The sequence below is a fragment of the Polypterus senegalus genome, chromosome 15, assembly GCF_016835505.1.
Source record: "Polypterus senegalus isolate Bchr_013 chromosome 15, ASM1683550v1, whole genome shotgun sequence".
NCBI lineage: Eukaryota > Metazoa > Chordata > Cladistia > Polypteriformes > Polypteridae > Polypterus > Polypterus senegalus.
The window spans coordinates 68133852-68161636 of NC_053168.1; the positions used below are offsets into that span (position 1 = coordinate 68133852).

General features: G+C 37.1%; 1 protein-coding gene across 2 annotated transcripts in view; it reads left to right on the forward strand.

The window, feature by feature from the left end:
* Nucleotides 1-27785, forward strand: part of si:dkey-12j5.1 (probable assembly chaperone of rpl4) — a 417417-nt gene that overhangs the window by 8293 nt on the left and 381339 nt on the right. For both annotated transcript variants that reach the window (XM_039737187.1, XM_039737188.1), the window contains exons 2-4: nt 9328-9434; nt 16636-16782; nt 24705-24854. In XM_039737187.1, coding sequence (XP_039593121.1) covers nt 9328-9434; nt 16636-16782; nt 24705-24854 — 404 coding nt within the window. The remainder of the gene's footprint in view (nt 1-9327; nt 9435-16635; nt 16783-24704; nt 24855-27785) is intronic.

Below are 27785 nucleotides of genomic sequence, written 5' to 3' on the forward strand. Positions count from 1 at the left end.
GGGTTCAGATTCTGCAACCAACAGTGTTTGACCATGGGCAAGTCACTTCACCTGTTTGTGCTCCAATTGGAAAAACAAATGAAATGTAACCTATTATATATCTGATGTTGTAAGTTGCCTTGGATAAAGGCATCAGTCAAATAATAATAATATTATTTGGTCAATGGAGCTGCTTACTCTTGCTATATACAATTGCACGTGAGCAAAACATTCCTGCATTAGATTAATTTCTGCTTCTCCTGGTGAATTGGCATTTGTTGATGGCCACTGGAAAACACAATTTTACAGTAAAATGTATCCATTTGAATTAAAATAGAAATCAATATGAATAATGTAAAAATTTTAATATATAATGCATTATTATCATTATTAGAGGTTTACAGTTTTCCTTTGTTTATGTCATTCATTCAAGCATTTCTTTTTGTGTTTTTCATCAGTTGTTTGTTCAAGCTTGTATTTATTTTATTGTTCGATCTGGCAATACATTAATGTGGCACACATTAAGTTATAACACGTCGAGTTTTACATTAACTTATTTCAAACAGCAATGTTATTAACCAGCTGTGTAGATTTAGGTGGCTAACAGAATGAATTGAATGTTTTTTCTTTTGATGTTTTTTTTTTTCTAGTGCTTAAAGTAAAAGAAGAAAACAACTTCTGTGGCCACAAGGGGGCAAACCAGCTCCCCAAACATGACACAGACAGACACCAGAAAACACAAAGGTTTTATTTAGTGGGAAATGCTTTTCAATCATTCCCATCTGCTCAGCACAATACAATAAAGCCCAATAAACAGCACTGTGCAGAGCATGTAAGTTAACATAATATTAATAAATATGAACAAATAAAAAATTTATTGAAAAATAAAAACGTGTGTCAACTAATTATTTTTTTCTATGATCATTTTTCCTCTGATAATTTGTTTCACAATAGTCTCAGTGTAGTTCCTAACAATTCAGCCAATGTAATTGCTTAATGAACTATCTATTGTGATAAATCCCCCTACACTACAAGAATGTATGTTTTCTCAAAAGCAGAATCCTAACATACCTAAAATAGCACAATGGGGAAGGATATTCAGTTTTACTTAAAATGAAAAAATTAAGTTTAATGAAGAAAGAAAAGTTTAAAAGTTTATCTGTCTAATCTAGTGCTTTTTTAGATTAGTCTGGCTATGTGAGTTGCGTTGGAAATTTTTTTCACCGCAGCAGTACAGCTAGCCTGCTTAAAAAGGAGCAAAGTTTATTGGACTTTACAATACGCAAACTTGTGATTGATGCAGTCACATGATGGAACAACGCATTGGAAATGCTGGAAAGGCTTTTAGAATAATAGCCAGCCAGCCAGCCAGCCATCTCAGCAACTTAGCATACTGTATATGCAGTGAGGTTGCTCCTAGTGTGGCTGGTATGGAGCTTGATTTTCTGTAACACATCTGTCAGAATCTGCTGCCCTGGATGTTCAGCTGTCACAAATTTGGGCTGCTGGAGTTTTAGTGGGGTGGGCTGCTCAAACATGGGCTTTCAGAGTAACATTACCTGTGTCTAATTAATTAGATGTCTGCACCCGGTCCTCCTGAGCAACATCTCCGCCCGATCCAGCGTTCCGCAGCATGGGCTACTCGTCAAAAAGTGCTTTTTCTGTAGAAAGCCTTAACAGATGCATTAGTAGGGCTGGGCGATTTGGCCTAAAATCAAAATCTCGATTAATTGAACATTTTAACTCGGTTACGATTAATGAACGATTATTTTATTTATTATTTTTATTTTTTTGCCCTCATAGTTCACTGACAAGTTTTGTACAGTAAATATGCTCACATATTACAAGTGAGAGATTTTTGAATGAAGGGTGCATTACTTGATTTTAAAATAATTAAAGGAAACACACTATCTACTATCTGTGATTATTTATTGAACATCAATGTTGCACAACTGAAATTAAAGCACACATTACCTAAAACGAACAGTCACTTTGTTCTTATAAAAAAAGTAAAAATAAATAACTTACACTTTTGGAAACAAAATAAATTATTTTCAATGTTTTTCTTATTAAAATTAGAAAATAAACAGTATCTCTTCTAAATAAAATAACTCTTATATATCCTGTAAATAATATTTTAAAAAGTGCATTTCTTGCATCTTCTGTAAACAAATATTTTAATGTGCAATGTATCAATGTAAACAACAGATTGTTGTAATGAAAATAGAACTCTCTAAACACTGTTGCATGAGGTGATCTTAGCGATCTTGTCATGTCACTGTATGAACATGAATTTATTCTAAGTTCTTACTAAGAAACACGAGCATGTTAACCTTTTCAGGTTTCAGGCAGGACCTGAGGCATGTAACAATGTTTCCGCCTGAACTGAAAACCACTCTGATGGGGAGCTAGTAGCTGGTATGCAGAGATACTTTTTTGCCACCTTACTTAGTGGGAATGTGTACATGATGCTTCCTCCACCAGTCCAGTGGATTCGCCTCACTATCCAGCATAGGGGACACCAAATAGCTGCTCATCTCTGCACCATTGTCTGTCGTAATGGCTGAAGGTTTTTCTTCCGTGAGGTCCCATTCAGAAAGCATATCTTTCAGACATGGCGCAATCATATCTGCCGTGTGATTGGCTGGAAAATATGCCGTCTCAAGGCATCTCTGGCGCAGCTTCCAATCGTCGTCAATATAGTGCAAAGTAAGGCTCAAGAATGGGTCCATCATCCTACTTGACCAGAGATCAGATGTGGCTGCAAAGTGTTGAACATTTTTCAGTTCAGCAGCTACATTTTTACAACATGCCTTGTACATGTCTAGCAGCGCAGTTTTAGAAAAATGTAATCGCGATGGCACAGTGTATCTTCTGTCGAGAGTTTTAATGAGGTGTTTAAACCCGCTTCGCTCCACTGTAGCCAAGGGAGTCATGTAATAACAAATAGCGTCAGTTATTTCTTTCCATCTTCTTGAACTCTTCTCATACTGTGTGGCATTTGTGAACGCTTGTGTTATCGACATCTGCTTTGCGGAGGCACTTGTTGCTGGGCGCTTGTCAGTCTCTTTTTGTTTTTTTTTCAGCCATGCACTGTTCATCTTCAGTAACGTGATTGTGCTTCAAGTGTTGAAACAAATTGGTGGTGTTACCTTTGGGCGTCGAAACTGTTTTTCTACAGTGTCTACATCTGACTTCATTTTGTTCGATGTCATCCTTACTGAAGCCAAAATGTGTTCAAATGACGGAGACTGCGTTTTTCTTTTGTACAAGCTGCTCTTGTTGGTCAGTTGTGTCAGTGTTTAAGCTCTCCATGCTCGACATGTCGGCGGAATAACGTAACGGAGCGTGGTCTCGTGACTCCATACGCGGTAGTATTTTTAAAGGGAAAGTAATCGAAATAATCGACTTGGAAAAATTTGATCGATTATTGGTCCTGAATGTCGATTTCGATTACTTTTCGATTAATCGCCCAGCCCTATGCATTAGTGTTATCTACTGGATTGGACACGAATAGTGAAGATAAGCAAAAATCTACATATAGTAACTGAGCAAGATAGAGATTTACAAGATCAATCTTGAGACTTTAAGAACCAATACTGAATCTTTTAAAAGAAAAATAACAATTAATCAGAGAATCAATATTTTTACCCATGCCTAGTGGACAATAGAGTGTCACCACCAACAGTTATTCTAACGCCTGTAAGTTCTTTACATTTTCAGAATACTCACTTACATAAGAGATTGCTTTGGCCTTTGATCTCAAACACATTTTCTAGACTGCCACAGTAGTTGCAGGATTTTGCGTTATGCATGAATAGATTAAACATTTCTGTATACTATATGTGTATTTGCTTGAATAAATTATGAGCCTTTTAAAATAAAATTATTTGATCTCCTTCAAAATATTGCATTTATCCTGTATGATGAAATTATGACTATGCCAAAGAAACTTTATGATCAGCTATGATATAAACATACATGTGATTACTGACAAATATGAAGGGATGTTTAAATCTCCATGTTTCTTTATACAAGTAAAACTTTGACTTTTGTGAGTTGTTTTAATTTTTAGCAGTATAAAATTATGTCTGTGTGAGATCTGGAATAGGTATTTGTTAATTTGGCTCAAGAAATGCAGAAAAAGGTTGCTCTTGATGAGGCAAAATGCAGTTTTAATGGTACTATTTAGTCAGCGGTAGCCGTTCTGCTGGGTATGTATACTGAATTCTGCATCCAAACTTTGTTTTGCGCTTTGCTCAAAAAAGGTAGTTTGTTCTACATATAGTACCTCTTGATCAAGTCTGAAAATTTATAGTCCATCTCAATATGATGGGCTATTTTCTTCCATATAATTAGCAGAGAAGTACTTTACAGCTTGCATGAGATGCACGGCAAACAATCACACCTTCGCGATTCCACTTCTTGACAAAGCTTTGTAGTTTGGCCCTGAAAACTTAAGATTGTCAGGTAGGCACCCCACTCCTCAGATATTCCATCAGTTTGAGCTCACAACAATTCCTGGGTGTTCAACAATATACCCTAATGTCCTGCAGCAGACCCCTTGGCCCCTCAGGCCTCACATCCAGTCAACTGTTCATTCTGCTGAGTAAGTTGTTGTAGTGTTCATTACAACAACAGGACCAACATTTATTTATATAGAACATTTTCATACAAATGATATACAGTAGTTCAAAGCGCTTTACAAGATGAAGAAAGAAAAGTTTCTAAAAAATACAAATAAGATTAGGCAATACTGAATAACAAAGAATAAAGTAAGGTCAAATGGCTGGAAGCACAGAAAAAAACAAACAAAAAAAATACAATCTGCAGGGGTTCCAAGGCCATGAGACCGCCCAGCCCTCACTGGGCATTCTACCTAACATAAATGATCTAAATCAGTCCTCATGGTTTTAAGGCTTCACGTGAAAGAATTTGATGATGGTCATGTGGACATCTGGCCTTCAATCCATCAATGTAGCGACTGCATGGTGCCATGATCAGGTGGTGGTGGTGCAGATCAACACCACAGAAAATATGGAAAAAGAACAGCAGAAAGTAGGGATTAGTACGGATTACGGAGCCATGATTAAAATGATAATTTAGTACATATACAGTATATTGGTTTTACACTAAAATATTGCTGTGAGAAAGCCATGTTAAAATAATAGGCTTTTAGCAGTGTTTTTAAAATGCTCCACTGTATTAGCCAGGTGAATTTCTATTGGTAAACTATTCCAGATTTTAGGTTCATAACAGCAGAAGGCCGCCTCACCACTTCTTTTAAATTTAGCTCTTGTAATTATAAGCAGACACTCAGAAGATCTAAGGTTACAATTTGGAATGTAAGGTGACAGGCATTCTGAAATATAAGATGGAGTGAGATTATTTAAGGCTTTGTAAACCATAAGCAGTATTTTAAAGTCAATTCTAAATTACGCTTCAGCCACAGCTACCTTGATACTGACTCTGCTTACTTAGTAATTTTTAGCCACAAACTTCTTTTGGGTTGAACTTCCAATCTCTAAACTGGAAATGGTTCACCATAGTGACTGACCTGGAAATCTTTTGCAGTGTATTTCCAATGCAAGATTCCATGCCCACCTTCCTATCTATAGGCATTTGGGTATGAGTGCTAAGTACTTTACACTCTTTCCTTCATGGGCTTTCTCCAGCCTCTCCACCCAGAGAAGAGCTGGTTCAAGGAGCGCCAGTTGTTTTGTTGCACTGACTAGACCATAACAACAACAAGAACAACATTTATTTATATAGGACATTTTCATACAAACAGTGTAGCTCAAAGTGCTTTACAAGATGTCAAAAAGAAAGTTACAAAATAAAAAAGAAAATAAGATTAGGCAAGAATTTTATTGAATTAGTAACAAAGAAAAATAAATCTATACAATCTTATAAAGCAGATATATAACTAGTAGAAAAGTAGTCTTTATATACAATATGATGATTGATCGATCGATAGATAGATAAATAGATAGATAATTAATCCCAAGGGGAAATTCACATACTCCAGCAGTACCATACTGATAAAAAACAATATTAAATTAAAGAGTGATAACAATGAAGGTATAACACACAGATAATAACTTTGTATAATGTTAATGTTTACGGGTGGAATTGAAGAGTCGCATAGTGTGAGGGAGGAACGATCTCCTCAGTCTGTCAGTGGAGCAGGACAGTGACAGCAGTCTATCGCTGAAGCTGCTCCTCTGTCTGGAGATGATACTGTTCAGTGGATGCAGTGGATTCTCCATTATTGACAGGAGCCTGTTCAGTGCCTGTCGCTCTGCCACGGATGTCAAACTATCCAGCACCGTGCCTACAATAGAGCCTGCCTTCCCCACCAGTTTGTCCAGGCATGAGGCATCCCTCTTCTTTATGCTGCCTCCCCAGCATACCACCGCATAGAAGAGGAATTGATGTAAGTCTCAAAAGATGAGTCTGGTGATATGGTCAGATGGACTGGAGGACAGAAAAAAAACAAAATCTGCAGGGGTTCCAGGGCCAAAAGACTACCAGCCCCATTGGGAATTTTACCTAACATAAATATTCTTAAGGTATTGTTCTTTATTTTCAGGCTTCGTTTGAGAGGATTCAAAGAAGTCTGTGTTATGGACAGCTGTGGCACCCATCTTCATTCCTGCATCACAGGTGCCTGCACGGTGCTTTGACCAGGTGGTGTGCCACTAAAGAAGAACCGGGAAAGACAGCAGAGAAAAGCAGAGATTAGTAAAGAGTGGAAGTTTCTGAATAATATAATTCTATGCCTATGTAGTCTATTAGGAGTACAACTAAAATATATAAATATATATATATAAAGATATAAAAAGCCACATTAAAATAATGGATTTTTAGCAGTTTTTTTTATTATGATCTACAGTATTGGCCTGGAGAATATCTATTGCCAAAGTAGTCCAGATTTCAGGTGCATAATAGCAAAAGACCACCTCACCATTTATTTTAAGCTTCACTCTTGGAATTATAAGCAGACCAGTTTTAGAAGATCTATGGTTATGACTTGGAGTGTAGAGGGAAAGACAATCTAAAATATAGAAAGGGGCAAGATTATTTAAGGCTTTATACACTGTTAGTAGTATTGTAAAGCCATTTCTAAATGACATGTGTAACAACACCAAAACTGATAAGATGTGCTCAAATCTACTTTTTTAAGTTAAGATTCTTGCTTCTACATTCTGCCCTAATTGCAATCAATTGATGGCTTTTAGGTAGTCCTTTTAGGAGTGCATTACAGTAATCTAGTTGACTAATTCTTCAGCTTCTTGTAATGTTATAAGAGGTCTAACTCTTTCTATATTCCTTAAGTGAACAAATGCATTCCTAGTAATCTATTTAATATGTAATTCAAAGTTTAAGTTAGAGTCAGTGATTACTCCTAAATTTTTACCTCTGCCTTAACTTTTAAACCTAAGTGATCAAGTTTATTTCTAATAACCCTTGCTATTTCCATGTTTGCCAATCACTAAGATTTCTGTTTTTTATTTATGCCTTTGAGAAATTTACTATTCATCCATTCTGAAATACTGCCAAGACATTGGTTCAGAGAGCCAAGAGCATCAGGGTCATCTTGCATTATCGATAAATAAAGCAGTGTGTCATCTGCATAACTGTGGTAGGTCAACTTGTAGTAGAGCCACCACAACTACCAAAGAATTTTCTACCTGTTAAGTAAGACTGAAACCAATTTAAGGCACAGCCCGAGATGCCCACCCATTGTCTAGGGTGATTTATAAGAATATTGTTTGCATTAATTCGCAAATCATTTACTGCTTCAACCAGTGCAGTTTCTGTACTGTGATTTGTTCTAATACCTGACTGAAACTTGTCAATAGAATTTTTTTTCAGGTAAATCATTCAACTGCTGTGTGGGAATCAACGGACAACGATAAAGAGTTGGGGTACCAGCCTGGTAATCCCATGTAATTGGATTGCAAACAAATTGATAGACACGTAATAATTGCAGAGTGGTCTTTTCAGACATTAGTTCAGGACAAAACTGGCAAGGATGGTGAAGCATCCAGTTTTCAATTCTTCCAACAGGAAGAGGCAGGTCCAGGTGGACAGACACTGGAAGTAACATCAAAGGTGTTCTATTCATCAGTAATGCGGTCTGCAGAGAGGACGAGAGAAAGGTGTTAGGACACAGTGCCAACCGCTAGTGTGGCATTAGAATTACAGTCACTAGCGCCCTTCAGCTGTCCCCTATGCACATGTGCATGACACTACTTAAAAACATAAAAAATATATATGGCTGGAGCTTTTGGCTAGCAATCACCTCTGGTAATTTAGTTGCTTCTTGAGATTCACAATCCTCTCACAGTCAGCATGTGATGCCAGAACACCTGTGCTTGTTAGTGTTCTGCAAAAGCTTTCTCCTAATCTGACAAATCTGATGAAGCAGGGCCCTTAGGTTTTAGTGTTATGCCCTAGCCAGTTCAACCAAGAGCTGCTCGTTCCTGCACTGGAAATTTCTGTCAGCAAGGCTTGACTGGCCGGTTGATAGTATGTATTTGAGGCTTGCTGGTCTTCCACAAAGGGTGTGAATCAAACTCTCCGTCATCTCCAGCTAATTCAGTTCTGTTAGTATGGGTCACACAGCGTACGTGGAACGTAGCAGGAATTTGATTTGTCTCTCCTTCATCTTTCATCCTAGAGGTCTTAATTAGATGCCACTCCACACCCTGCTGTAGGTTGCCTGCATCATTCCTCCACCATCCTGAGGTCTTTATGGACTAGACTGTGTCAATCTCTACAGTCTACATCATTCCATCTTGCCTTAGTTAAGACACCCAAGTCCAGTCTGCCCTAGTTGACTGTTTCCAAAATTTCTGCATGACGTTGTCTCACCTCTGTCTCTGCCAATGCCTTACTTAGCGATCACTTGCAGTATTTTTAAATAGTGATGCCTGACTGGTAAAACCTTTGGTCACTGTTTTCATGCAGGATTATGGCATGCAGAGCCTTTGATACCTCCACAGTTGATTCATCCACAAATGATGTTATTGGTATCTGCAACTTGCATCTAAAGGTGCACAAGCCAATTGAGAAAAAACTCTAGATGATTGATAGCCACCTCCTCAAGAAGCTACTAATCCCCATTTTCAGTGTCTCAAGAAAAAAATACCTGTAACTATGTGCATGCTTTCCAATGGCATATCAAGAAACAGACTTTTTATTGGGATCTAATGGAGGTTCCTGTTTGTTGGTGTTTGAGAATGTTGTGTTAAAAACATGATGAAATGGAGGTATAATTTTTGTAGATACAATAAAAAAGTATGGAAAATGAGTTTAGCATTTCTTTTTCTTTTCTTTCAGATATGATAGGATTTTCAGGACAGGAGAGAATGAAACTAAGAGTGCAAAAAAAAGCAAAGGAGAAGAAAAATACCAAAAAATACACAGTGGAGGATTTACTGGAAAAGGTAATTTTCATTAGAGTTACTTTAGTACTGTATTGAAAATTTAAATTTCTGGATCAATGCATTCTCAGTCAAGTTAATGCAAAACATGTTATATGAGTTAGCTTTAGGTTATGTAAATTATTAAAAGTTTATGCTTGTATTTTTTTTCTTTTAAATAACTTAAAGGCTACCATTTATTTTGTCAGCATAAGGCTGCTGGCTTTTTACTTCTAGTGGCCTGGCCCTGTTTTTATTTATTATTCACTTGCTTAAACTTAAGTATGAGATACTGAACATTCAAGGACAGTGTGTACTCTGAGAGAGCTATACAGGCCATTGTTTTAGAAATGCAGCTGCTAGGACCTTGAGAGATGCTTGTACATCAAGTAACTATTCATTTGAGCAGCCTGGTATCTCATGTGTGGGTCCTCCTAGTTTTGACTTAAATAGTGGGAATCAATCAATTAATACGTTTCGGACACCTGCACAGGGTATGAAGTAATGATGGCCAGTTTCGGTCAAGTGATAGACATCTCTAGACTCTCCATCTGTTGTGATAAAATAAATTATGATGAACTCAAGCAGTTCTTTTTTTACAGTTTATGTAATTTTCCTGTTAATTTGAATTAAAAAAAAATCAGAATGTCATTTTCCTCTGATGATGACACCTGGTAGATTGTTTAAAGCTTAGGAATAAAAAAAAATATTAAGATACATTACTCACTTTCTCCCTTTGTGGATTTCTAGCTATTTATACACATATACTAGCCTTGCCCTGCGTCTCTGCCCATGTATTAGTGAAAAAGGACAGTGAGGAGGGCCCTGCCCAGCTCCCCACTGCTGACGTCACACTTCTCCCTCCCCTTGGCCCGCAGTACATCAGTCTACAATTAATAACCACTAAAGACAAAGTAAAAATAAGTTTTTAGTAAGGTTTGAAGCTGTATTGAAAATCAAAAGCTAAAAGCAGTCTTTCATTAAGTTTTAGACCCTTAATTTCGTACTTTGTACAGGCTGAAATGCTTAACCAGACCGTCTGTTTGAGGATATAGATGGATGTCTTCCGGTGTTTGATCCGGAGCAGCTTGGTAACCTCCTTGAAGATTTGCATCATAAAAGGTGTTGCGTGGTCCATCAGAACCTCCTTAGAGATGCCATCACATGAGAAGATCCCTACTAGTTTCTGGGTGATTGTCTTGGTGTTAGTCATTCATAGGGTTATAGCCTCTGGGTACCGGCTGGTTTAGTTCAACAGAACGAGGATATATTTGTGCCCCCGGACTAACTAGTTTGAGCAGACTAACGATGTCCTTGCCGATCTGCTTGAAGGGGATGTCAATCATTGGGAGCAGAACCAGAGGTGCTCGGTTGCACCAAAGTATTTCGGTCAATTGATACTTGAGGCAGGACCTGCAAAAATGATCTACCTTCTCGTGCATTCCTGGCCAATAAAAATGTGCTGTGATCCACTCCAGGGTTTTTTCAGTACCTAAGTGGACCCAAGCCAGGTCATAGATCTCGTGACTGGCTGCAGGATGAGGAGTTGGCTCTGGTTCTCCCCTTGGTGTTCTGTCACCTGGTTCAGCAGATCATTATCTAAGACGAAGTGAGGCAGGGATAATGTTGATGTGTTGGTGTACTGTCCATTCACTTTAGCAACTGCATTTATAGCATATTTTAGGGAGTCATCATTCCACTGTTCACCCTTGAATGATGTGGATAGGGAGTGAAACTGAAGCTGCACAGAAGGGAAGTGGGTCAGGGGTGTCTCCCCCAGACTCAGTGGGGTCAAGGTTCAGGACTGACATTGTCAGGTCATCTTTGTTTGGTCCCAGATCAACAAGGTTGTGTTGGGTTAATACCCCTTTAATTGCTCTTTTGCATGACTGGGTCTCTCCGTCCACGGCAAGGATCTTTGTTTCAGGCAGGCACGTCATCTCTACATTGGGATTTCTTTCAGGCCATTCTCTACCCAGGATCACTACATATGGATGTCTTGGTAATACCACCTCATTCAAGCAACAGATCGGGTCCTGGACCAACAGCCAGCAGGTGGTGGTGGGGTATCTCCGGGACCTGCCATAAATACACGTTAGGCAGGCCTGCTTACTGTCTTACTGTTCCAACAGGACATAGTGTCTCGCAACAATGGAGATGTTGCTACTGGAATCATAGAGAGCCAGGACTGGGTGACCATTCAGCGGGGCCATGCCTGAAAAGGGAAGTTAGTCACAACCCCATAACAGTACCTCTTTTCCAGAGCCCATTTACACTCCATCTGCTTATCCCCCCAGAGACAGTGGGTCACCATGTGTCCCGATTGTCCATAGCAGTAGCACCGAAGGGACAGTGATGAACACTTCCTCATCTGGGGAGGGGTTGCGTCTCCATCTCTTTAGCTCTGGCTTCAGCACTCTGAGTTCATGTGGTGCAGGATCAGCGGCACTCTTCTGGACAGTCACTCTGGTTAGTGGCTTGGTGTCTCTTGATCAGTTCAGCCAGCTCTACTATTTTAGCTCACTGCTAGTATTTCATGGGTTGGATGAAGTGGTCCGGGGGGCATGCACAAGAAAGTCAGCTGCTGTCACATTTTCCCCATTTGCAAATTCACAATTATTTATTTCTTTCAAATGAGACCTTTGACACATTAGAAAGTCTATTTGGCTTTCTCTTCTCTCTAAAAAATGTGGTTTATGGTTTATTTATGTAGAAAATTTAAAACAACTGAAAGTTGACCAAAGTGCTTTACATAGATTAAAAGCTAATAGTAAGAAATAAAAGCCAGGTAAAGAATGAAAATATATATAAATAAGAAAATTATATGTGTATAAACACATGTACACCAACATACAGACATAATTAACTTATACATACGTGCACAACAATACTGTAAAATTAACACAGTATAAACAATAGAAATAGAAAGATTTAAACACTGAAGGTCCTAAGCTAAAAAGCAAGTGAATAAAATTGTATTTTTAGTGAAAACTTAAAAAAGTCTTTTAGTTGTGGGAGCCAATGTTATTGCGAGGGACAAACCGTTCCACAGTTTAGGACCAGCCACCGAAAGGCATGGTCTTCCCTTATTTTCAACCATGCACATGGGACAGTAAGCAATAGCTGATTTGAGGACCTCAGCTGCCTGGATGACTATTATGGATCAAGAAGATCAGCTAAGTATGGTGGAGCTGACCCATGTAAGGCTTTAAACACAAACGCTAGAATCTTAAAATTCGCCCTATATTTAATAGGGAGCTAATGAAGAGAGGCCATCCTCAGAGCGATGCAATCCCTTTTTTGCTGCTGGTCAATACTCTGCACCAGCTGCAGGTGAGATAGTGTTGTACGGCATATCCTGACATATAGGGCATTACCATAATCCAGATGAGGAATGACAATAGCATGAATAAGCTTTTGTAGGTTATTAACAACAAAAACAGCTTGACTTTATTAATCGCCCTGAGGTAGAAAAAACGTATTTTTACCACAACATTAATCTATCAGATTTAAAGTTTGAATACAAAATGACCCAGACATTTTTAGTACATGGCTTTAAGTACCAGACAATGTGCTAGCAATGTTTCGGGTAACAGTGGGTTGACCAAAAATAATTACTTTAATTCTTGACTCATTTAACTGAAATAAATTAAGTGCCATCCAGTGTTTTATATAGTCTAAGCAGTTAAAATGCTTTTTTACCAGCTCCAATTTACCTGGTTGCAATGGAAAGTAAATTTGGGTATCATCAGCACAGCAAAGATATGGGATGTTATACTTGTTTAGTATATAGCAGAAAGGTAACATATATAAAGAAAAGAGAAAGCGGACCTTGGACAGATCCTTTAGGTACCCAACAGGTTATGGAAACAGTAGGAGACGTTGAGCTACAAACAAGTACAGAAAACGTCCTGCCCTTGAGGTAATCTGCAAACCACATAAGAGCAGTACCCTGAATGCAAACTCAACACTCAAGCATATTAAACAGAATGTCATGATCTACCATGTCAAGCGCAGTGCTCAAATCCAATAAAATTAGCACTGCACACCTCCCAGAATCGGGAGCCAACAGTAGATCATTCATTACCTTTAGCAATGCCAATTCTGTGTTGTAAAATATTCCGAATCCCGACTGAAGCCTATCAAGAATATTATTGTGCCCCAAAAAAGCCTGTAGTTGAGTACCCACAATTTTCTCCAAAATTTTGAGAGAAATGGTAATTTGGAAATGGGATGAAAGCAAGGGATCAAGGTGTGCCTTTATTAACGGGTTGAATCGCTACATATATGAAGCACATAGGAACAGTGTATGATGCCCACCCTTGGATCCTGAGGAACAGGCACAATGTTAGCTCTAATATCAGTAATTTTACTGACAAAGTATTTCAAAAAGTGTTCACAAGAGAGTGATGACCCAGCATTTGCAGAATCACCAGATTAAACACAGCATCAGTAACACTAAATAATACTGTAGGACTGTTAGAACTGTTTGCAATAAGATTTGAAAAAAATATTCTTGCAGCCTTCACAACCTCTTTATAATTAAAAAGGGAGTCTTTGAATATGCCATTGGAGGCGATCCTTTTTCTACTTTCTCTCAGATTTCCATCAAGTCCTTTTTAAAAAACGTGCAGCATCATTAAATCATTGCTGTTTTCTTGGCCTATGTTTCTTCTCTTTAAATGGAACTACAACATTCAAAATATCCACAAAAGTGTTACCTATTACCAGATCAAATGCTATGATAAAACCTGCTATTGTCTCCTGTTCCCTGATTTTCTCCCCTAATCCCCCTCCTTCATATAATCCCTCTACTCTTTTCCACATGCCCATTTGATATCCTCCAAAAAGCCACTTTTCCTCCTCTTATACTGCTCTTCATCCATTTGTGCCCAGAAAACCTCCTTCACTTCTTCACAACCTACTTGAGGAGCATATGCACAAAATATGTGCATAGTGGAAATGCTTAGTTTAAAGCTTTAGTAAAGGTAAGAGCGAGTTTTTTGGGGAGTGGGGCAAGGATTTGATGATTTTTTAAAGCGCAGTGTGAACAGTCGCTTACCTTTGTCATTTGATTCATGGCACCAATTAAGTAATTAATTAATCAATCAATCAATTCAGCTTATTTACCTTATCTAGAACAACATTAAAAATATTTTTCGTACTCCTATGGAGATCTGTTGAATTGATTCATTTGTGTTCGGGAATTGATTCCCATGATTCACTGAAAAGACTCCTTCAGAAGCAACAAACCGTTCATGTGACTGTAAAATATATTGCATCGCCATGTAGCAATAGTGTGAGTAGAAAGTCAAAATATTTGCAGTACAATGTAGTGGAGTGAACGTCAAAACTATGCACAGGTAAATATACTTAAGTAAATTACAGATACAGTGGAAACTCGGGTCACGACCGTAATTCGTTACTCGAAGTAATTTCCCCAATAGGATTGTATGTAAATACAATTAAATCGTTCCAGACCATACGAGCTGTATGTAAATATATTTTTTTAAAGATTTTTAAGCACAAAAATAGTTAATTATACCATAGAATGCACAGTGTAATAGTAAACTAAATGTAAAAACATTGAATAATACTGAGAAAACCTTGAACAGAGAAAACTAACCTTGCAGTCTGTTTAAAAACAAGCCTGGTGCATTCTTTAACTGCCTTCTTGGCCTTACTGCCTTCTTTAACTGCCTTCTTGGGCTCTCTCTCTCTCTCTCTCTCTCGCTCGCTCTCTCACGCTCTCTCTCTCTCTCTCTCTCTCTTGCTCGCTCGCTCTCTCTCGCGCTCTCTATCTCTCTATCTCTCTATGTTGCTCGCTTGCTGCACAGGGAATGCACAGGGAGAGACTGAACACGTGCGGAAATCGGAAGGGAAACTGGCTTGTTTGTCACCCGAGTATGTGGTCGTGAACAGATGTAAAAGTTCGGCGAACTTTTTGGTTGTAACTCGATATGTATGTGGTCCGAGACGTTCGTGACCCGAGGTTCCACTGTATGTGAAAAATATACTTTTCAGTACAGTAACAAAATCATTGTACTTAGCTACTTTCCCCGCTTGTCCTGCTACTCTTCCTATTCAAAATTAAAAAGATAATTCTTAAGTTCTTTGGCAACTACGATTCCTGTACCATTTCTGCTTTGCTCATTTGCTGTACTGTACAACAGCTTAATGCCTCCTCTCATTTATTTTGCCTTATTCCCCTTACATCTAGTTTCTTACGCACACACAAACAACACTCCTACCTTTCTCCTGTGAATTAAATCTGCAAACTTTGTTCCTTTCCCAGTCATTGTCTCAACATTCATTGTCCCCACTCTTACCTTCAACTTACCCTTCTCTTTATCTTTCCCCATTTTCTCCTTCTACTTCTTCTGGATTGACTTTAACCAGGCCGGGCCTTGACCTGGTAGTCATTGCTTACTTACCACAAGGATCAGATGAGGCCCCAGCATGTTGTCTCTGGGTACACTAGCATTTTCCAAAGCTGATTGGACTGATTTCATCATTGATGTTTTTGGCAAACGTTTTACAACTGTAATGACCTTCCTGAGATTAACCCTCTGTATTTATTCAGGCTTGGAAAAGGCACCAAGTTGTGTTGTTTTGCCGCCATTGTTAGTTAGGTTTCTTCATAAGACCATCATCAAGTATCCAAATCATTTACCAAGCATAATTTATAATTTTCAAAGCCCCAGGCAAGTAGAAAATCATAAATCTTTGCATTGTCAGGAAACACCAAGGTTTGTTTGTAATTAAAAGTGAAATATAATATGTACTGTTAGATCTATAATGAAGCATGTATATTTTTAGGTCAGGAATGTTTCTTGTTGGAATACTTTAATGATGCTTTCATTAAGACAGAAAATGTTTTGAAACTTTGTTAGAAAATAAATAATAATACAAAAAATGTATAGCCTCTCTGGAAAGGAAAAAGCTGGGTTTAGAACATGATTTTATTTCTGTAAATGCAAGGATTTGATATAGATTGAATAATGTTATAAGTATAAATATTCAACGAAAAGGTGAAAAAAATATAAAACATACATTTCTAGTTCTGCAGTGTAAGTATAGGCTCAGTTCTTTAATATTTTCTTGTGATACTGAGACTTAAACAATGAAGCTGTGGTGCTTTAGAAAAGAACACATTTTATATGAAAATATATTTATTTCTATAATTTAATTACTGTATATTTTGATTAATAATGTTTTCCACCAGGTAGAAGAGAATATGGACAATTTTAACTTTGAAATGGCACAGATCTTTTGCCAGCAGGCTTTGGACATGGAGCCTACAAACGTTAGAATTCTGGATATGCTTGGAAACATTTATGCAGAGCTGGGAGACACGGAAAAAGCCAAACAAATATCCTTTTCTTTAATTTTTTAAATTTATTATTTTATGTTTAAGTAACTAACATGTTCTCTGATTTTTTTGTGTAGTTTTTTTCCCACTGAATTAGACATTAACAATGTGAAAGGGGCTAAGGGCAACTTTAGAAAATAAGGCTAATTTATTCTCCCTATTACCACTCTGAAATGTACAATGTACTTAGTAAAAACAAATAAAACTATTCCAGCAGCACAAATCAAGTGGGTTACATAAAAGCATAATTTGTAGGGGGGTGAAAGATTATTGCAGAATAAACAAAACAAAGCAAAGGTGGCGTGCACACAGATCTTTTTTTAAATCGACTGCTTCTCATAATATTAGTGTTTTTTTTTTTAATTACATTTGTAAACTATTATAAAATGTGTGTGGTACTCGAAAACTGTCTTGAATGCATTTGTTAAGTTTTTAAGCTTTTATTTTTCAGTCATGCCTCTTTACTCTTTATTGTAAAGCAAGGCAGTGAGAACAAGGTATTTTTTTAATTTATTAAAAACGCTTACCGTAACTTTAGAATACCATCTTGTATGGCAATTGCATATATGCTGTATTTGTCCAGAATTGTTATAAACTAATTCCCAAGTAGGAAAGCAACAGGAGCTGATTGCTACTGAGTGGAATTTTATAAAATATTTTCTAATAAGTTACCTCCACTATCATTAGTAACGTTTGTAGAAGCTAAACACAACAAAATTCAAACTTTTTGCCAAGCATTAATTACCATCTTTCCTATGAAAAATAAGGACTTACTACATCATGCATCATACAGACCAATCTTTCTTCTGAATAATGTCAATAAGATACTCTCCAGAGTTCTAGCAAGAAAGACTGAGAATGTACTTCCTTCTGTAATATCACAAGACCAAACCGGATTTATTAAAGGCAGACACTTAACTTCTAACCTTCAACATTTGTTTAATATATTCACCCATTAAATCTAACACTCTAATACACTAATAATCCAATTGCCCTTCATTCTCTCAGAATATGAAACCAACGTAGGAAACATTTTAAGAGAGAGAAGCTGTTATCTGTTGCATTTCTACATGATAATCACCTTTTTTCTCCCTCTCAAACATATATGTAATGTTTGAAAAATGTCCGGGATTAAAACACTTAGAGACTTCTACATAGATTATGTGTTTGCATAATCTTATTATCTTTAGATGCAGAAAAAAGTAAATTGAATGGGACTACCTATTCATCACATTGCACAAATTTGGGTTCACTCCAAACATATGTGCTCAGGCTACTTTATACTAGTCCAGAAGACTCAGTTTGTATTGACAACATTATTTCAGACTAGTTCAAACTAAAACACGGTACTCGACAAGGATGTCCTCCGTTACCACTGCTTTTTGCAATAGCCATTGAACTATTACATGTATACTTTCGAAATGCATCAGAGATAAAGTGGATTTTCATAGAAAGACTTGAACAGAAAGTATTATATATAGAGATGATATGGTATTGTGTATAGCTGGCCTCCAAAATTCGGTGCCTGCAGTGTTAAAAACATTAGCAGATTTTTCCAGTGAATTCTCTAACACACCGTATCGGACTAGATATTTTCCCACTTATCTTTGTAGATCAGTTTAAATATCTTAGGATAAATATCATAAGTAAACAAAATTTTGTTGTCTGCATGGAAAAAATTAAACAAGACATGAATAGATGGCTGGGGTGGGCTGGCGCCCTGCCCAGGATTTGTTCCTGCCTTGCGCCCTGTGTTGGCTGGGATTGGCTCCAGCAGACCCCCGTGATCCTGTGTTAGGATATAGCAGGATGGATGGATGGTTGAATAGATGGTCTACCTTCCATCTTATATTAGCAGGGAGAATCAACATTGTTAAAATGGCCATCCTTCCCAACCCTCTCTTCCTGTTTTAAAGCATTCCCATATACATTAACAAATCATTTTTTAAGAACTTAAGCTAATTCATAACCTCATTTATTTGGAATTTAAAACATCCATGCACAGCTTTCAATTTTATTACTGGAAGGCAAATATACAAGCTACAAAAACCTGGACATTGACACAAGTTGATGAATATACACAAGCCTGATCAATCAATCAATCAACATTTATTTATATAGCACATTTTCATACAAAAAAATGTAGCTCAAAGTGCTTTACAAAATGAATAGAAAAATAGACGACACAATAAAAAATAAACATAAGTCAACATTAATTAACATAGAATAAGTAAGGTCCGATGGCCAGGGTGGACAGAAAAAACAAAAAAAAAACTCCAAATGCTGGAGAAAAAAAAATAAAATCTGTAGGGGTTCCAGACCAAGAGACCGCCCAGTCCCCTCTGGGCAATCTACCTAACATAAATCAAACAGTCCTCTTTGTATTTAGGGTTTTCATGGAAGGACCTGATGATGATGGTCATGTAGACTTCTGGCTTTCAGTCCATCAATGTTGGTGCACCATGATGCTTTGAGTAGGTGGTGGTGGCACAGGCCGCCTCCACAAAGAAACCGGAAAAAGAGACAGAAGAGAGAGTAGGGGTCAGTACGGATTTTGGAGCCACTGTGAATAGTTATTATGATGAATTGATCTGTAATAGAATAAACAATCTTGCAGTACTTCTTTATATTCCCTGCTTTGTGACCCAGTTAATACAAATTACCATCAATACACTAATAATCCAATTGCCCTTCATTCTCTCATAATATGAAACCAACGTAGGAATCATTTTAAGAGAGAGAAGCTGTTATCTGTTGCATTTCTACATGATAATCACCTTTTTTCTCCCTCTCAAACATATATGTAATGTTTGAAAAATGTCCGGGATTAAAACACTTAAGAGACTTCTACATAGATTATGTGTTCGCATTCTACGAAAATTACGCTTTAAATTTAACTTCTCATCAAACACAATTCTTCCACTTTCAAGCTAGAAAGTTTGTTAAACAACCTACCCAATTTTCAAAAGACTCAGACAGCATCTCTACAATTTATAAAAATATGTTAAAATCCGCAGAGTACCTTGGGGAAAGGATCTGTCGCTTAATATTCCAGAAAATTAGTGGAAGGCATCCATGAACAGAATACACTCAAGCTCCATATGTACAAAGCATTCAGTCATTCAACTTAAAATCATTTATTAAGTGCATTTATCTTTTTTTAAATTGTCCAAAATGTTTCCTGGGCGCAAGATTCTGTGAACATTGTAATCTAGCTCCAGCCTCACTGGGTCACATGCTATGGGTGTGCAGCAAATTAACGTTTCGGACAAAAACCTTTGAATGCCTATCAGACAGCCTTGGTGTCACAATCACTCCAAACCCATTAACAGCTGTGTTTGGTGTACTCCCAGACAGGCTTAAAGTGGAGAAGGACAAACAAACCGTAATTGTCTTTACCACACTGCTAGCACGTAGACTTATCGTACTCAACTGGAACAATCCCACCCCACTACTTCTAAGTCATTGGGTAACAGATGTTCTATACAGTTTGAAACTAGAAAAAAAACAAATTCTCACTTAGAGGATCTGTTCAAAACTTTATTAAAATATAGTAGGATCTAATCAGTAGCATTTTAGAATAAGCTTCTATTTCGGGGAAAATGATACTCTTCCTTTGTTGTTGCTTTTATAGAGTAGCTTTGGTTGTTGGCTCTCCTTTCTTTCTATTGGGTGGGTGTTGAAGTTTGCTTTGCTTTGTTAAGTTTGATGTGATTGTATGCAATGTTATCTGCTTCTAATTAAAATCAATAAAAAAGAAAATAAATAACTTTGACTTGAAAAATGCTGAATTTGCCTTTTAAGATTGCCATCAGAATACAGAAATAATACTGATAACCCGATATCACTATGAATTATGCTTGCCTTTTTCTACCTAAACATAAGCTATTATATGTGTTTATAATTACTTCAATTTTCTGTAAACACATTTGTCTTGAAATCTTTTTATCACTTAAAGAAATTTACATTATTTGCAGAAATGTGTATGACTGATTAATTTCTACATTTATTTATTTTATATCACTACTCAAATTATGTAATGTCCGAATATTTATTTTCTTTTCTCTGTATTATAAAAAAAATCCTGGAGAGAAACAGTAGGGCGACGAGACGGGATCTTATAAGATCACGGAAGACGCTTAAAAGACCCGCAAGACTAAAGAGATTGGCCAAGGAGCATCTCATGTGGACCTTAAACATGAGACTTTGTGCCAAGAGATTGACCCAGGACTGTCTGACGACGACGTAGAACATGAGATTCTTGCTAGACATGCCCCACTTACACCCACATAAGAGCACGGGCAGCAACACATTCAGTTGTGTTTTGGCTTTGAGCGCACACAGATCCAGGGCTCTCAGTGCATATAAAGCTTTTAAGGAGAATACGTTATAAGTGAACTGTAAACGGCTAAGCGAAGAAGAAAGCAGCGCAGAGAAAAGAGACTCAAAAGCATTGGAGAGACAAAAAAGAAAAAGAATAATCTAGGTGCAAATTCAGAAAATAAGGAAAGTAATTATCAGCCCGGAACAAGCGGAATTGAAAAAAAAGCCTGTCTAATCCGGACGTTGGTGCTATACACATACAGAGCAGGTTAGAGATTATGAAAGTAATGATAAGTAATTATCATCCTGGAACAAGTGGAATTGAAAAAAAAGCACGTCCAATCCGGATGTTGGTGCTATACACATGCAGAGCAGGTTAAAGATTATGAAAGCGGTGGAATTCGAAAGGCTCAAAAAAAAAAAAAGTTGGCGCGATACACATATGGAGAAAGTTAAAGAATACAAAAGTAGGAAAATTAGAAAATATAAAATAAAGAAGGTAAAGATCGCAGTAGCGCAAACAAACGGAAATTATTATTTGAAAAAGGGAAAGCAATCACCACGGACCAGGTGTCATTGAAACAAAAGCAGGATAAAACGAGGTCAGAAATAAAAGAGTAGAAAACAAAGTAGAACGTCATAAAGAGGTTAAAAAACAAGGGGCCAAACACATGCAGAGCACGTTAGAGATAATGAAAACTGGAATTCAAAAGACTCGTAGAAACACATGCAGAGCAAGATACAGAATACAAAAGCAGAAAAAAACAACAAAACAAAGAAAGTAAACACCGCATTTGTGCAAAGAAAGAGAAATTATTATTCGGAGAAATAACGAAAAGGTGAATATAGATCAAATATATGGAAATAGGTGATATGTCAGAAGTATGTAAATATTGTAAGGCTTTGAAGTTTAAGTCAAGAGAATTTAAAAAACGGAGTTTTAACTGCTGATGATGTAGATAGTTGTGTCTGTGCTGAAATTCCAAACAGAGACTCAGAGACTATGCTGAATTATGGTACAAAATCATTAAACACGTCTCACTGACCTCATTAAAAAGATTCATTACGTTGGGACTTGAAAGATTCCAAATATTGTTTTTATAGAAATTCTGAATTAAAAGTGAAACTAATGAAATAGCAACAATTTAAAGAAAAAAAAATCTTAAAAGTGTGTATCCAGAAAAACAAAAATGGGGGCTGGCGAGCGAAGCAAGCAGGGGGCGAAGCCCCCTAGTTTATTTTAAAATTAAGTTCAAATAACCAAGTACTAGTCATTTGAGTATGCTTTCAATTGTATTTAAAGAAAAAAAAACTACCGTGGTTCCACTTGCCAAAGATGAATTTTCATGAGTTTTGTTTGAATGCTTTTAAATTCCTGTTTCTTTTGTTTTTAAATATACCCTTTGATATTTTATTTTGTTTCATTTAGCCTAATTGACTATTGCAAAAAAGCACTATACTGTGTAATTTCTAAAGTATACCAGATATCAGGTTTAGTTCTGTTGACTTGAATCACCTGATTATCTGAGGGATATTAACAATAAATTTAAAAATACTAAGTAACAAAAAGACAAGACAATAAATTACATGTCAACAAGTTCATTGCAGAAATGAGAAGAAAGTAAATTATGACAGCCATGAATTCAGCTTTTTTTTTTAGTTGTGACCACTATAGGATGAAAATGTACAAGAGATTTTTACCATACATCGCTTTTCGTTTCTGTGCATTTGTTTTCAATAAAAGCAGTTAAATGTTTAGAAGTTTATTATAGAATAAATAATGTATGTAACATATAGGAACTTTAATGATTGTGCATTTCTGGTATCCCTTGCCACCTCTCTATTATTTCAATTCTTCCTGAGAACAGTTTGTTTTACACTGTCCATGGGTGTTTCCTGCTGTTTGACCAACTAGTGCTTTTAAAAGCATCTTGATTCTGCAATGGACTGACATATATGCTATTCTCTTTTAAAAACTAGCATGTTGCATCATCATTAACTGAATTTTTCAGTTGGCAATTTGGGAGAAATGTGAAGTTGCTGCTGGTTCGGTGCCTGATCCTCACAAATAACAATTAAGGATTAGCTCTTTTTTTTGTGAAAATAAAACCAAACTGAATGTATTGTGTTACTTCAAACACAATATGACCCCCAGAATGCAACTAATGAGTATTTTATGCCAGCTAATTCAGGTAGCTACAGGTAGCACTATTTTCTCTGAATCACCCCCACTGGGAGTGACCAGTTGCCTCAAAGACTGAAGTCATTAATGTCTAACTGCACACAGCTTGTCTGTGAAACTGTGAATGGATGATGAGGTAGGTGGAAGACCTCTGTTGTTAAATAAAGCGATGTCCTGTTTATCTGCTGTTGTGACAACCCTTATTTTTTTTAAAGAAATGCATTCCCTTACCTGGACCTTATGATCAGCCCAGTGGACTGTAATTATACAGAGCAATTGTATAGACTTCACCTAAAGGTGATTTATTAGTTGGATCATATTTTAGTTATTATTTATGTATATGTGAAGCTTACTAAGCAGTTTCACTCTTTTTATTATTATTATCACAAGTCTATGAATAATACACTGCACAATACTTTGATTTCACTTCACTACATTTTTCTAATTACTTTTGATGATGACTGTAACTAGACTGCCTAAAGATGGGACCTGAGCTACCACGATAGCTTGTCTATTGTAATCTGTTCAGTTAGCTAATAAAAGGTGTGATTTTGCTTGACTTCTCATGGGTTATGTATCATTTTTATTTTTATGGGTGTTTTTGTTGATATGAATGATTACTTTTCATATTTTTATGTTATTTGTTAATTTTTCTAATTATTTATTATTTGTGTTATATGATTAAACATACTATCATTTTCTGTGCTTTGTGGTGGATCTCCCCATAGGTGGGATTACCCTGACATCATTGCTGCTGGGACCTCCTTCAGGCAAATCTTTTTTTGTTCTTTTTAGAATTTTGCTCCATTTTTTTCTATTTTTGTTAGGAAAATTTCTCATTTTATCCAGATAATTTGTGAGACCTGTCTCTACAAGCCAGAGTTTGACAATATCTTTCCCTTGAGCCTTTTGTGAGATATACTGTGGAATTTACTCCTTTATTTCTTTCTTTCTTTTTTTTTTTTTTTTACTTTAAAGCCAATTCCTCATCTTTGGGGCCTGCTGAGGTATCCTGCAAGTGGTAGTTGGGGCTCTTCCAGAGACTCTTTGTGTAGGCCAGTGAGATTCTTGGCCTGAGTCTTTAGAGGCCTCACACCTTGTCATGGCTCTGATTCTGTAATGCAACACCTCCATGCTTCAACTGTCTATTAGAAACTTACTGAAACTGTCACTAGACCCAAGACAGGAGTGATGGTGGTAGCTTTTTTTCAAATAGGTCAGGACACAGAGGAAGTGTTGATGTATCATAATAAATATTATAAATATCAATAGGTGGGGAATGCTAATGTTAATACAAAACATTGCCACATGTTATATGAGGTACAGTAAAAGTAATTGGTGATATTCAGCCATATTGTTAAAATTCATATTTATTCACCTTGGAATTGATGTTTAATCCACCTTAACATAAAATCAGATTTTTGTACAGTCAGTGGAACTCAGTCCAGAAGATGGTTATAGTAAGTACATGTATCTTGGACAGATTCACGGTGGAACAGAAGCAGTCCAGTATTTCACCAAGGGCATTGATGTAATGCTTAATATGTTTGAAAAGCAGACAAAACAGGTAGGTTACATTTTGCCAAGCTGTGCTTTTTAATGTTACTTTCCAATTTGAATTATATTATTCCAATTTAAATTTATATAGTCACAATATATTGGTTTGAGTATCACTGAGTAGCAACTTTTTTGTCCCTTATTTAAGTGACTTCGTAAACCTATAAAACAGATGGGTTTATCACGTCACCACACTTTTCTGAAGTAATATAGGCAAAGATAAGACTTAATTGGTTCTGAACACACTAGTATAGTAGTAGACTTCAGACAGGCTGGCTTAAGTGTATCAGAAACAGCAATCCTGCTTCAGTTTCCATGCATGATAGTGTTATTGGTATATTAAAATTAGGTCACCAAGTGTGTATTACTCTGATAATGAAGCGCTGAAAAATGGGTGTGTGGAAGTTTGCAGAGCTTGCAAAGAAATAACATGACATGTTTTTTTCTTGGCACACATTGGGTATTTTCCTTTCTGGGGCATCACTTAATAACACCATTCAGCACCAATTAAATGTAACCATTGTGATTCAACGCCCTTGTGGCAGCCCTCTGTATTCAGAAAAAGTGACAAAGAGGCTAAATATATCAAAAATTGTGTCTTTATTATAAGCACACAGTGTGGAATGAACAGAGCTGGGAAGATAAAGTGGAGGATTGGTTCCAGGGCCTCCAGTGGTTACCCTAATCTGTAGATGCTCCAGTCCCTTATATAAAATAGCATATAACTTACATGCATTTCCCATATGCTTTAAGTGATCTCTAGATTACTTATACAGTACAGTTACATGCAATTCTGGAAGTGTTCCTGTCTGGGTTTAAAACCACAACACTGAGTCCTCTCTGTTAAGGGTTTTTAATGATTTTCTTTTAACAATGGACTCTTGTGACTGTGTACTACTTATGCTTTTGGATTTAACAGCTGCCTTTGACATGATAGACCATGAGATCCTCATCTCCTGGCTGAAGCAGTGGGTGGGCATCACAGGTTTAGCTCTCCAATGGTTTAGGTCCTATCTCTCAGATAGAAGTTTTTGTGTCAGCATTGATGATTTTACTTCCACCTCTGTTGCCCTCCCCTGGGGGGTACCACAGGGCTCCATCCTGGGACCTCTTCTGTTCTCCTTGTACCTGCTGCCACTCTGCGCTATTTTTCGGAAACACGGTATTTTCTTTCATCTTTATGCAGATCACTGTCAGGTTTATTTCCCTCTGAAGCGCCATGTTCTGTCCAGCCCCTGCTTGATTGCCTTATTGACATAAGGAGTTGGGTGGCATTTTCTAAATTTTAATGTGAAAAAGACAGAAGTCATGTTATTTTTTCACCCAATAGCACCAGCGGGACCCCCTGCATCAACCTTTCCACTGTGGCTGAATTTGAGAAATCCATGATCACAAATTTAGGTGTGAAAATGGATTCCATTTTAAAACTTGATAGCCATGTGAATGCAGTGGTAAAATCTTGCTTTTTCCAGTTGAGGCGGCTTTCAAAAATCAAGCCTGTTTTGTCTAAGCGCAACCTTGAAACAGTGATACATGCTTTTATAACATCTCGTCTAGATTACTGCAATGCGCTTCTTTTTGGAAATAAGCCAGGCTTTCATTGCAAAACGCTGTTGCTCGATTTTTAACTGGCACAAGAAAGCATAAGCATGTTACCCCGATTTTGGCTTCCCTTCACTGGCTTGCAATTCGTTTTCGAATCCATTTTAAGATCCTTGTATTTGTTTTTAAATCTTTTAATGGTTGTGCCCCACTTTATTTGTCGGAACTGCTGCACCCTTACGTACCGTCTCACTCTCTCAGTTCAGCAGATTAGATGCTTTTACGTGTTCCCAAGGCACGCTGCAAACTACAGTACGAGGTGATCGGGCTTTTTCAGTTGCAGCCCCAAAAGGCTCCTTCGCTAGCTATCTTTAAATACTATTTAAAAACACATTTTTACTCTCTGGCTTTTAACCCAGTATGATATGTTGGCCATCTGTATAATTTTTATTAAGAATCTCTTCAGTTCTTTTGTGTTTATGTATGTGTTTCTTTTTCATTTACCCTTTGGTTTTGTGTGTCTGATATGTTGGGTTTTCTTTTTTTTATTGTACAGCACTTTGGTCAGCCTTGATGTTGTTTTTAAAGTGCTTTATAAATAAATAAAATAAAATACAGTAATGTCTAATACAATGTAATTATGCAAATAATTGTTATACTGCACTGTTTAAGGAATAGTTACTTTAGCAAGTGACATGCCACTTTTCAAAAGATCTAAAATCTTAATTTTCTTATTGAGAGATTGCACTTAATACTCCCTCTTAGCCTTTGAGGGATTGCTTTGACCATTTTTTCATAGAAACAAAAGGTGCACATGAGGGCCTCATAGTGTCTTACAGTCGGGATTGCCATCTGAATTGTTTTGTTTATAGAAAACACAGGGCAGTACTTGCCAACAGTTTCATTGCGAGTACTGATTACCTACATGCAGTCTGTGTGCGTCCATGCTGTTTCTAACCTACACAGCTTTTTATACACACACGCTTATAGATAACCTTAACTAAGTTTAAAGCTGGTGTTCTGGCCAGGTGTCTGTCGGCAAATGGATGGACTCACTTTGATTAGCTTGAGGGGGAGGAATGATTTAAGAAGGTCCGATTTCAGTGTAACTTTTTGCTTGATGTTTGTTTAGTCTTCTTTGTTTGAGTGTCTTTGTCTTTTGGAATATGTGCATGTGTTTTGTTTTAAGTGCTGCAGTACTGTGAGAATTGTAAAGATTGAAATTGTTTTTCACCTTGGTGATTAGTAGCGCTTGAGAAGCCAAGGAAGGATAGCTGAGCAAGAAAGATCTTTCCTTTTATAAAGGCAGCGATTGCAGGAGAACGGGGTTGATTGATCATCAAAGTAGAGCAGGAGTGCTTTGCGTGAGCAAGCCGTGGGGCTCAAACTAGCCGATGCC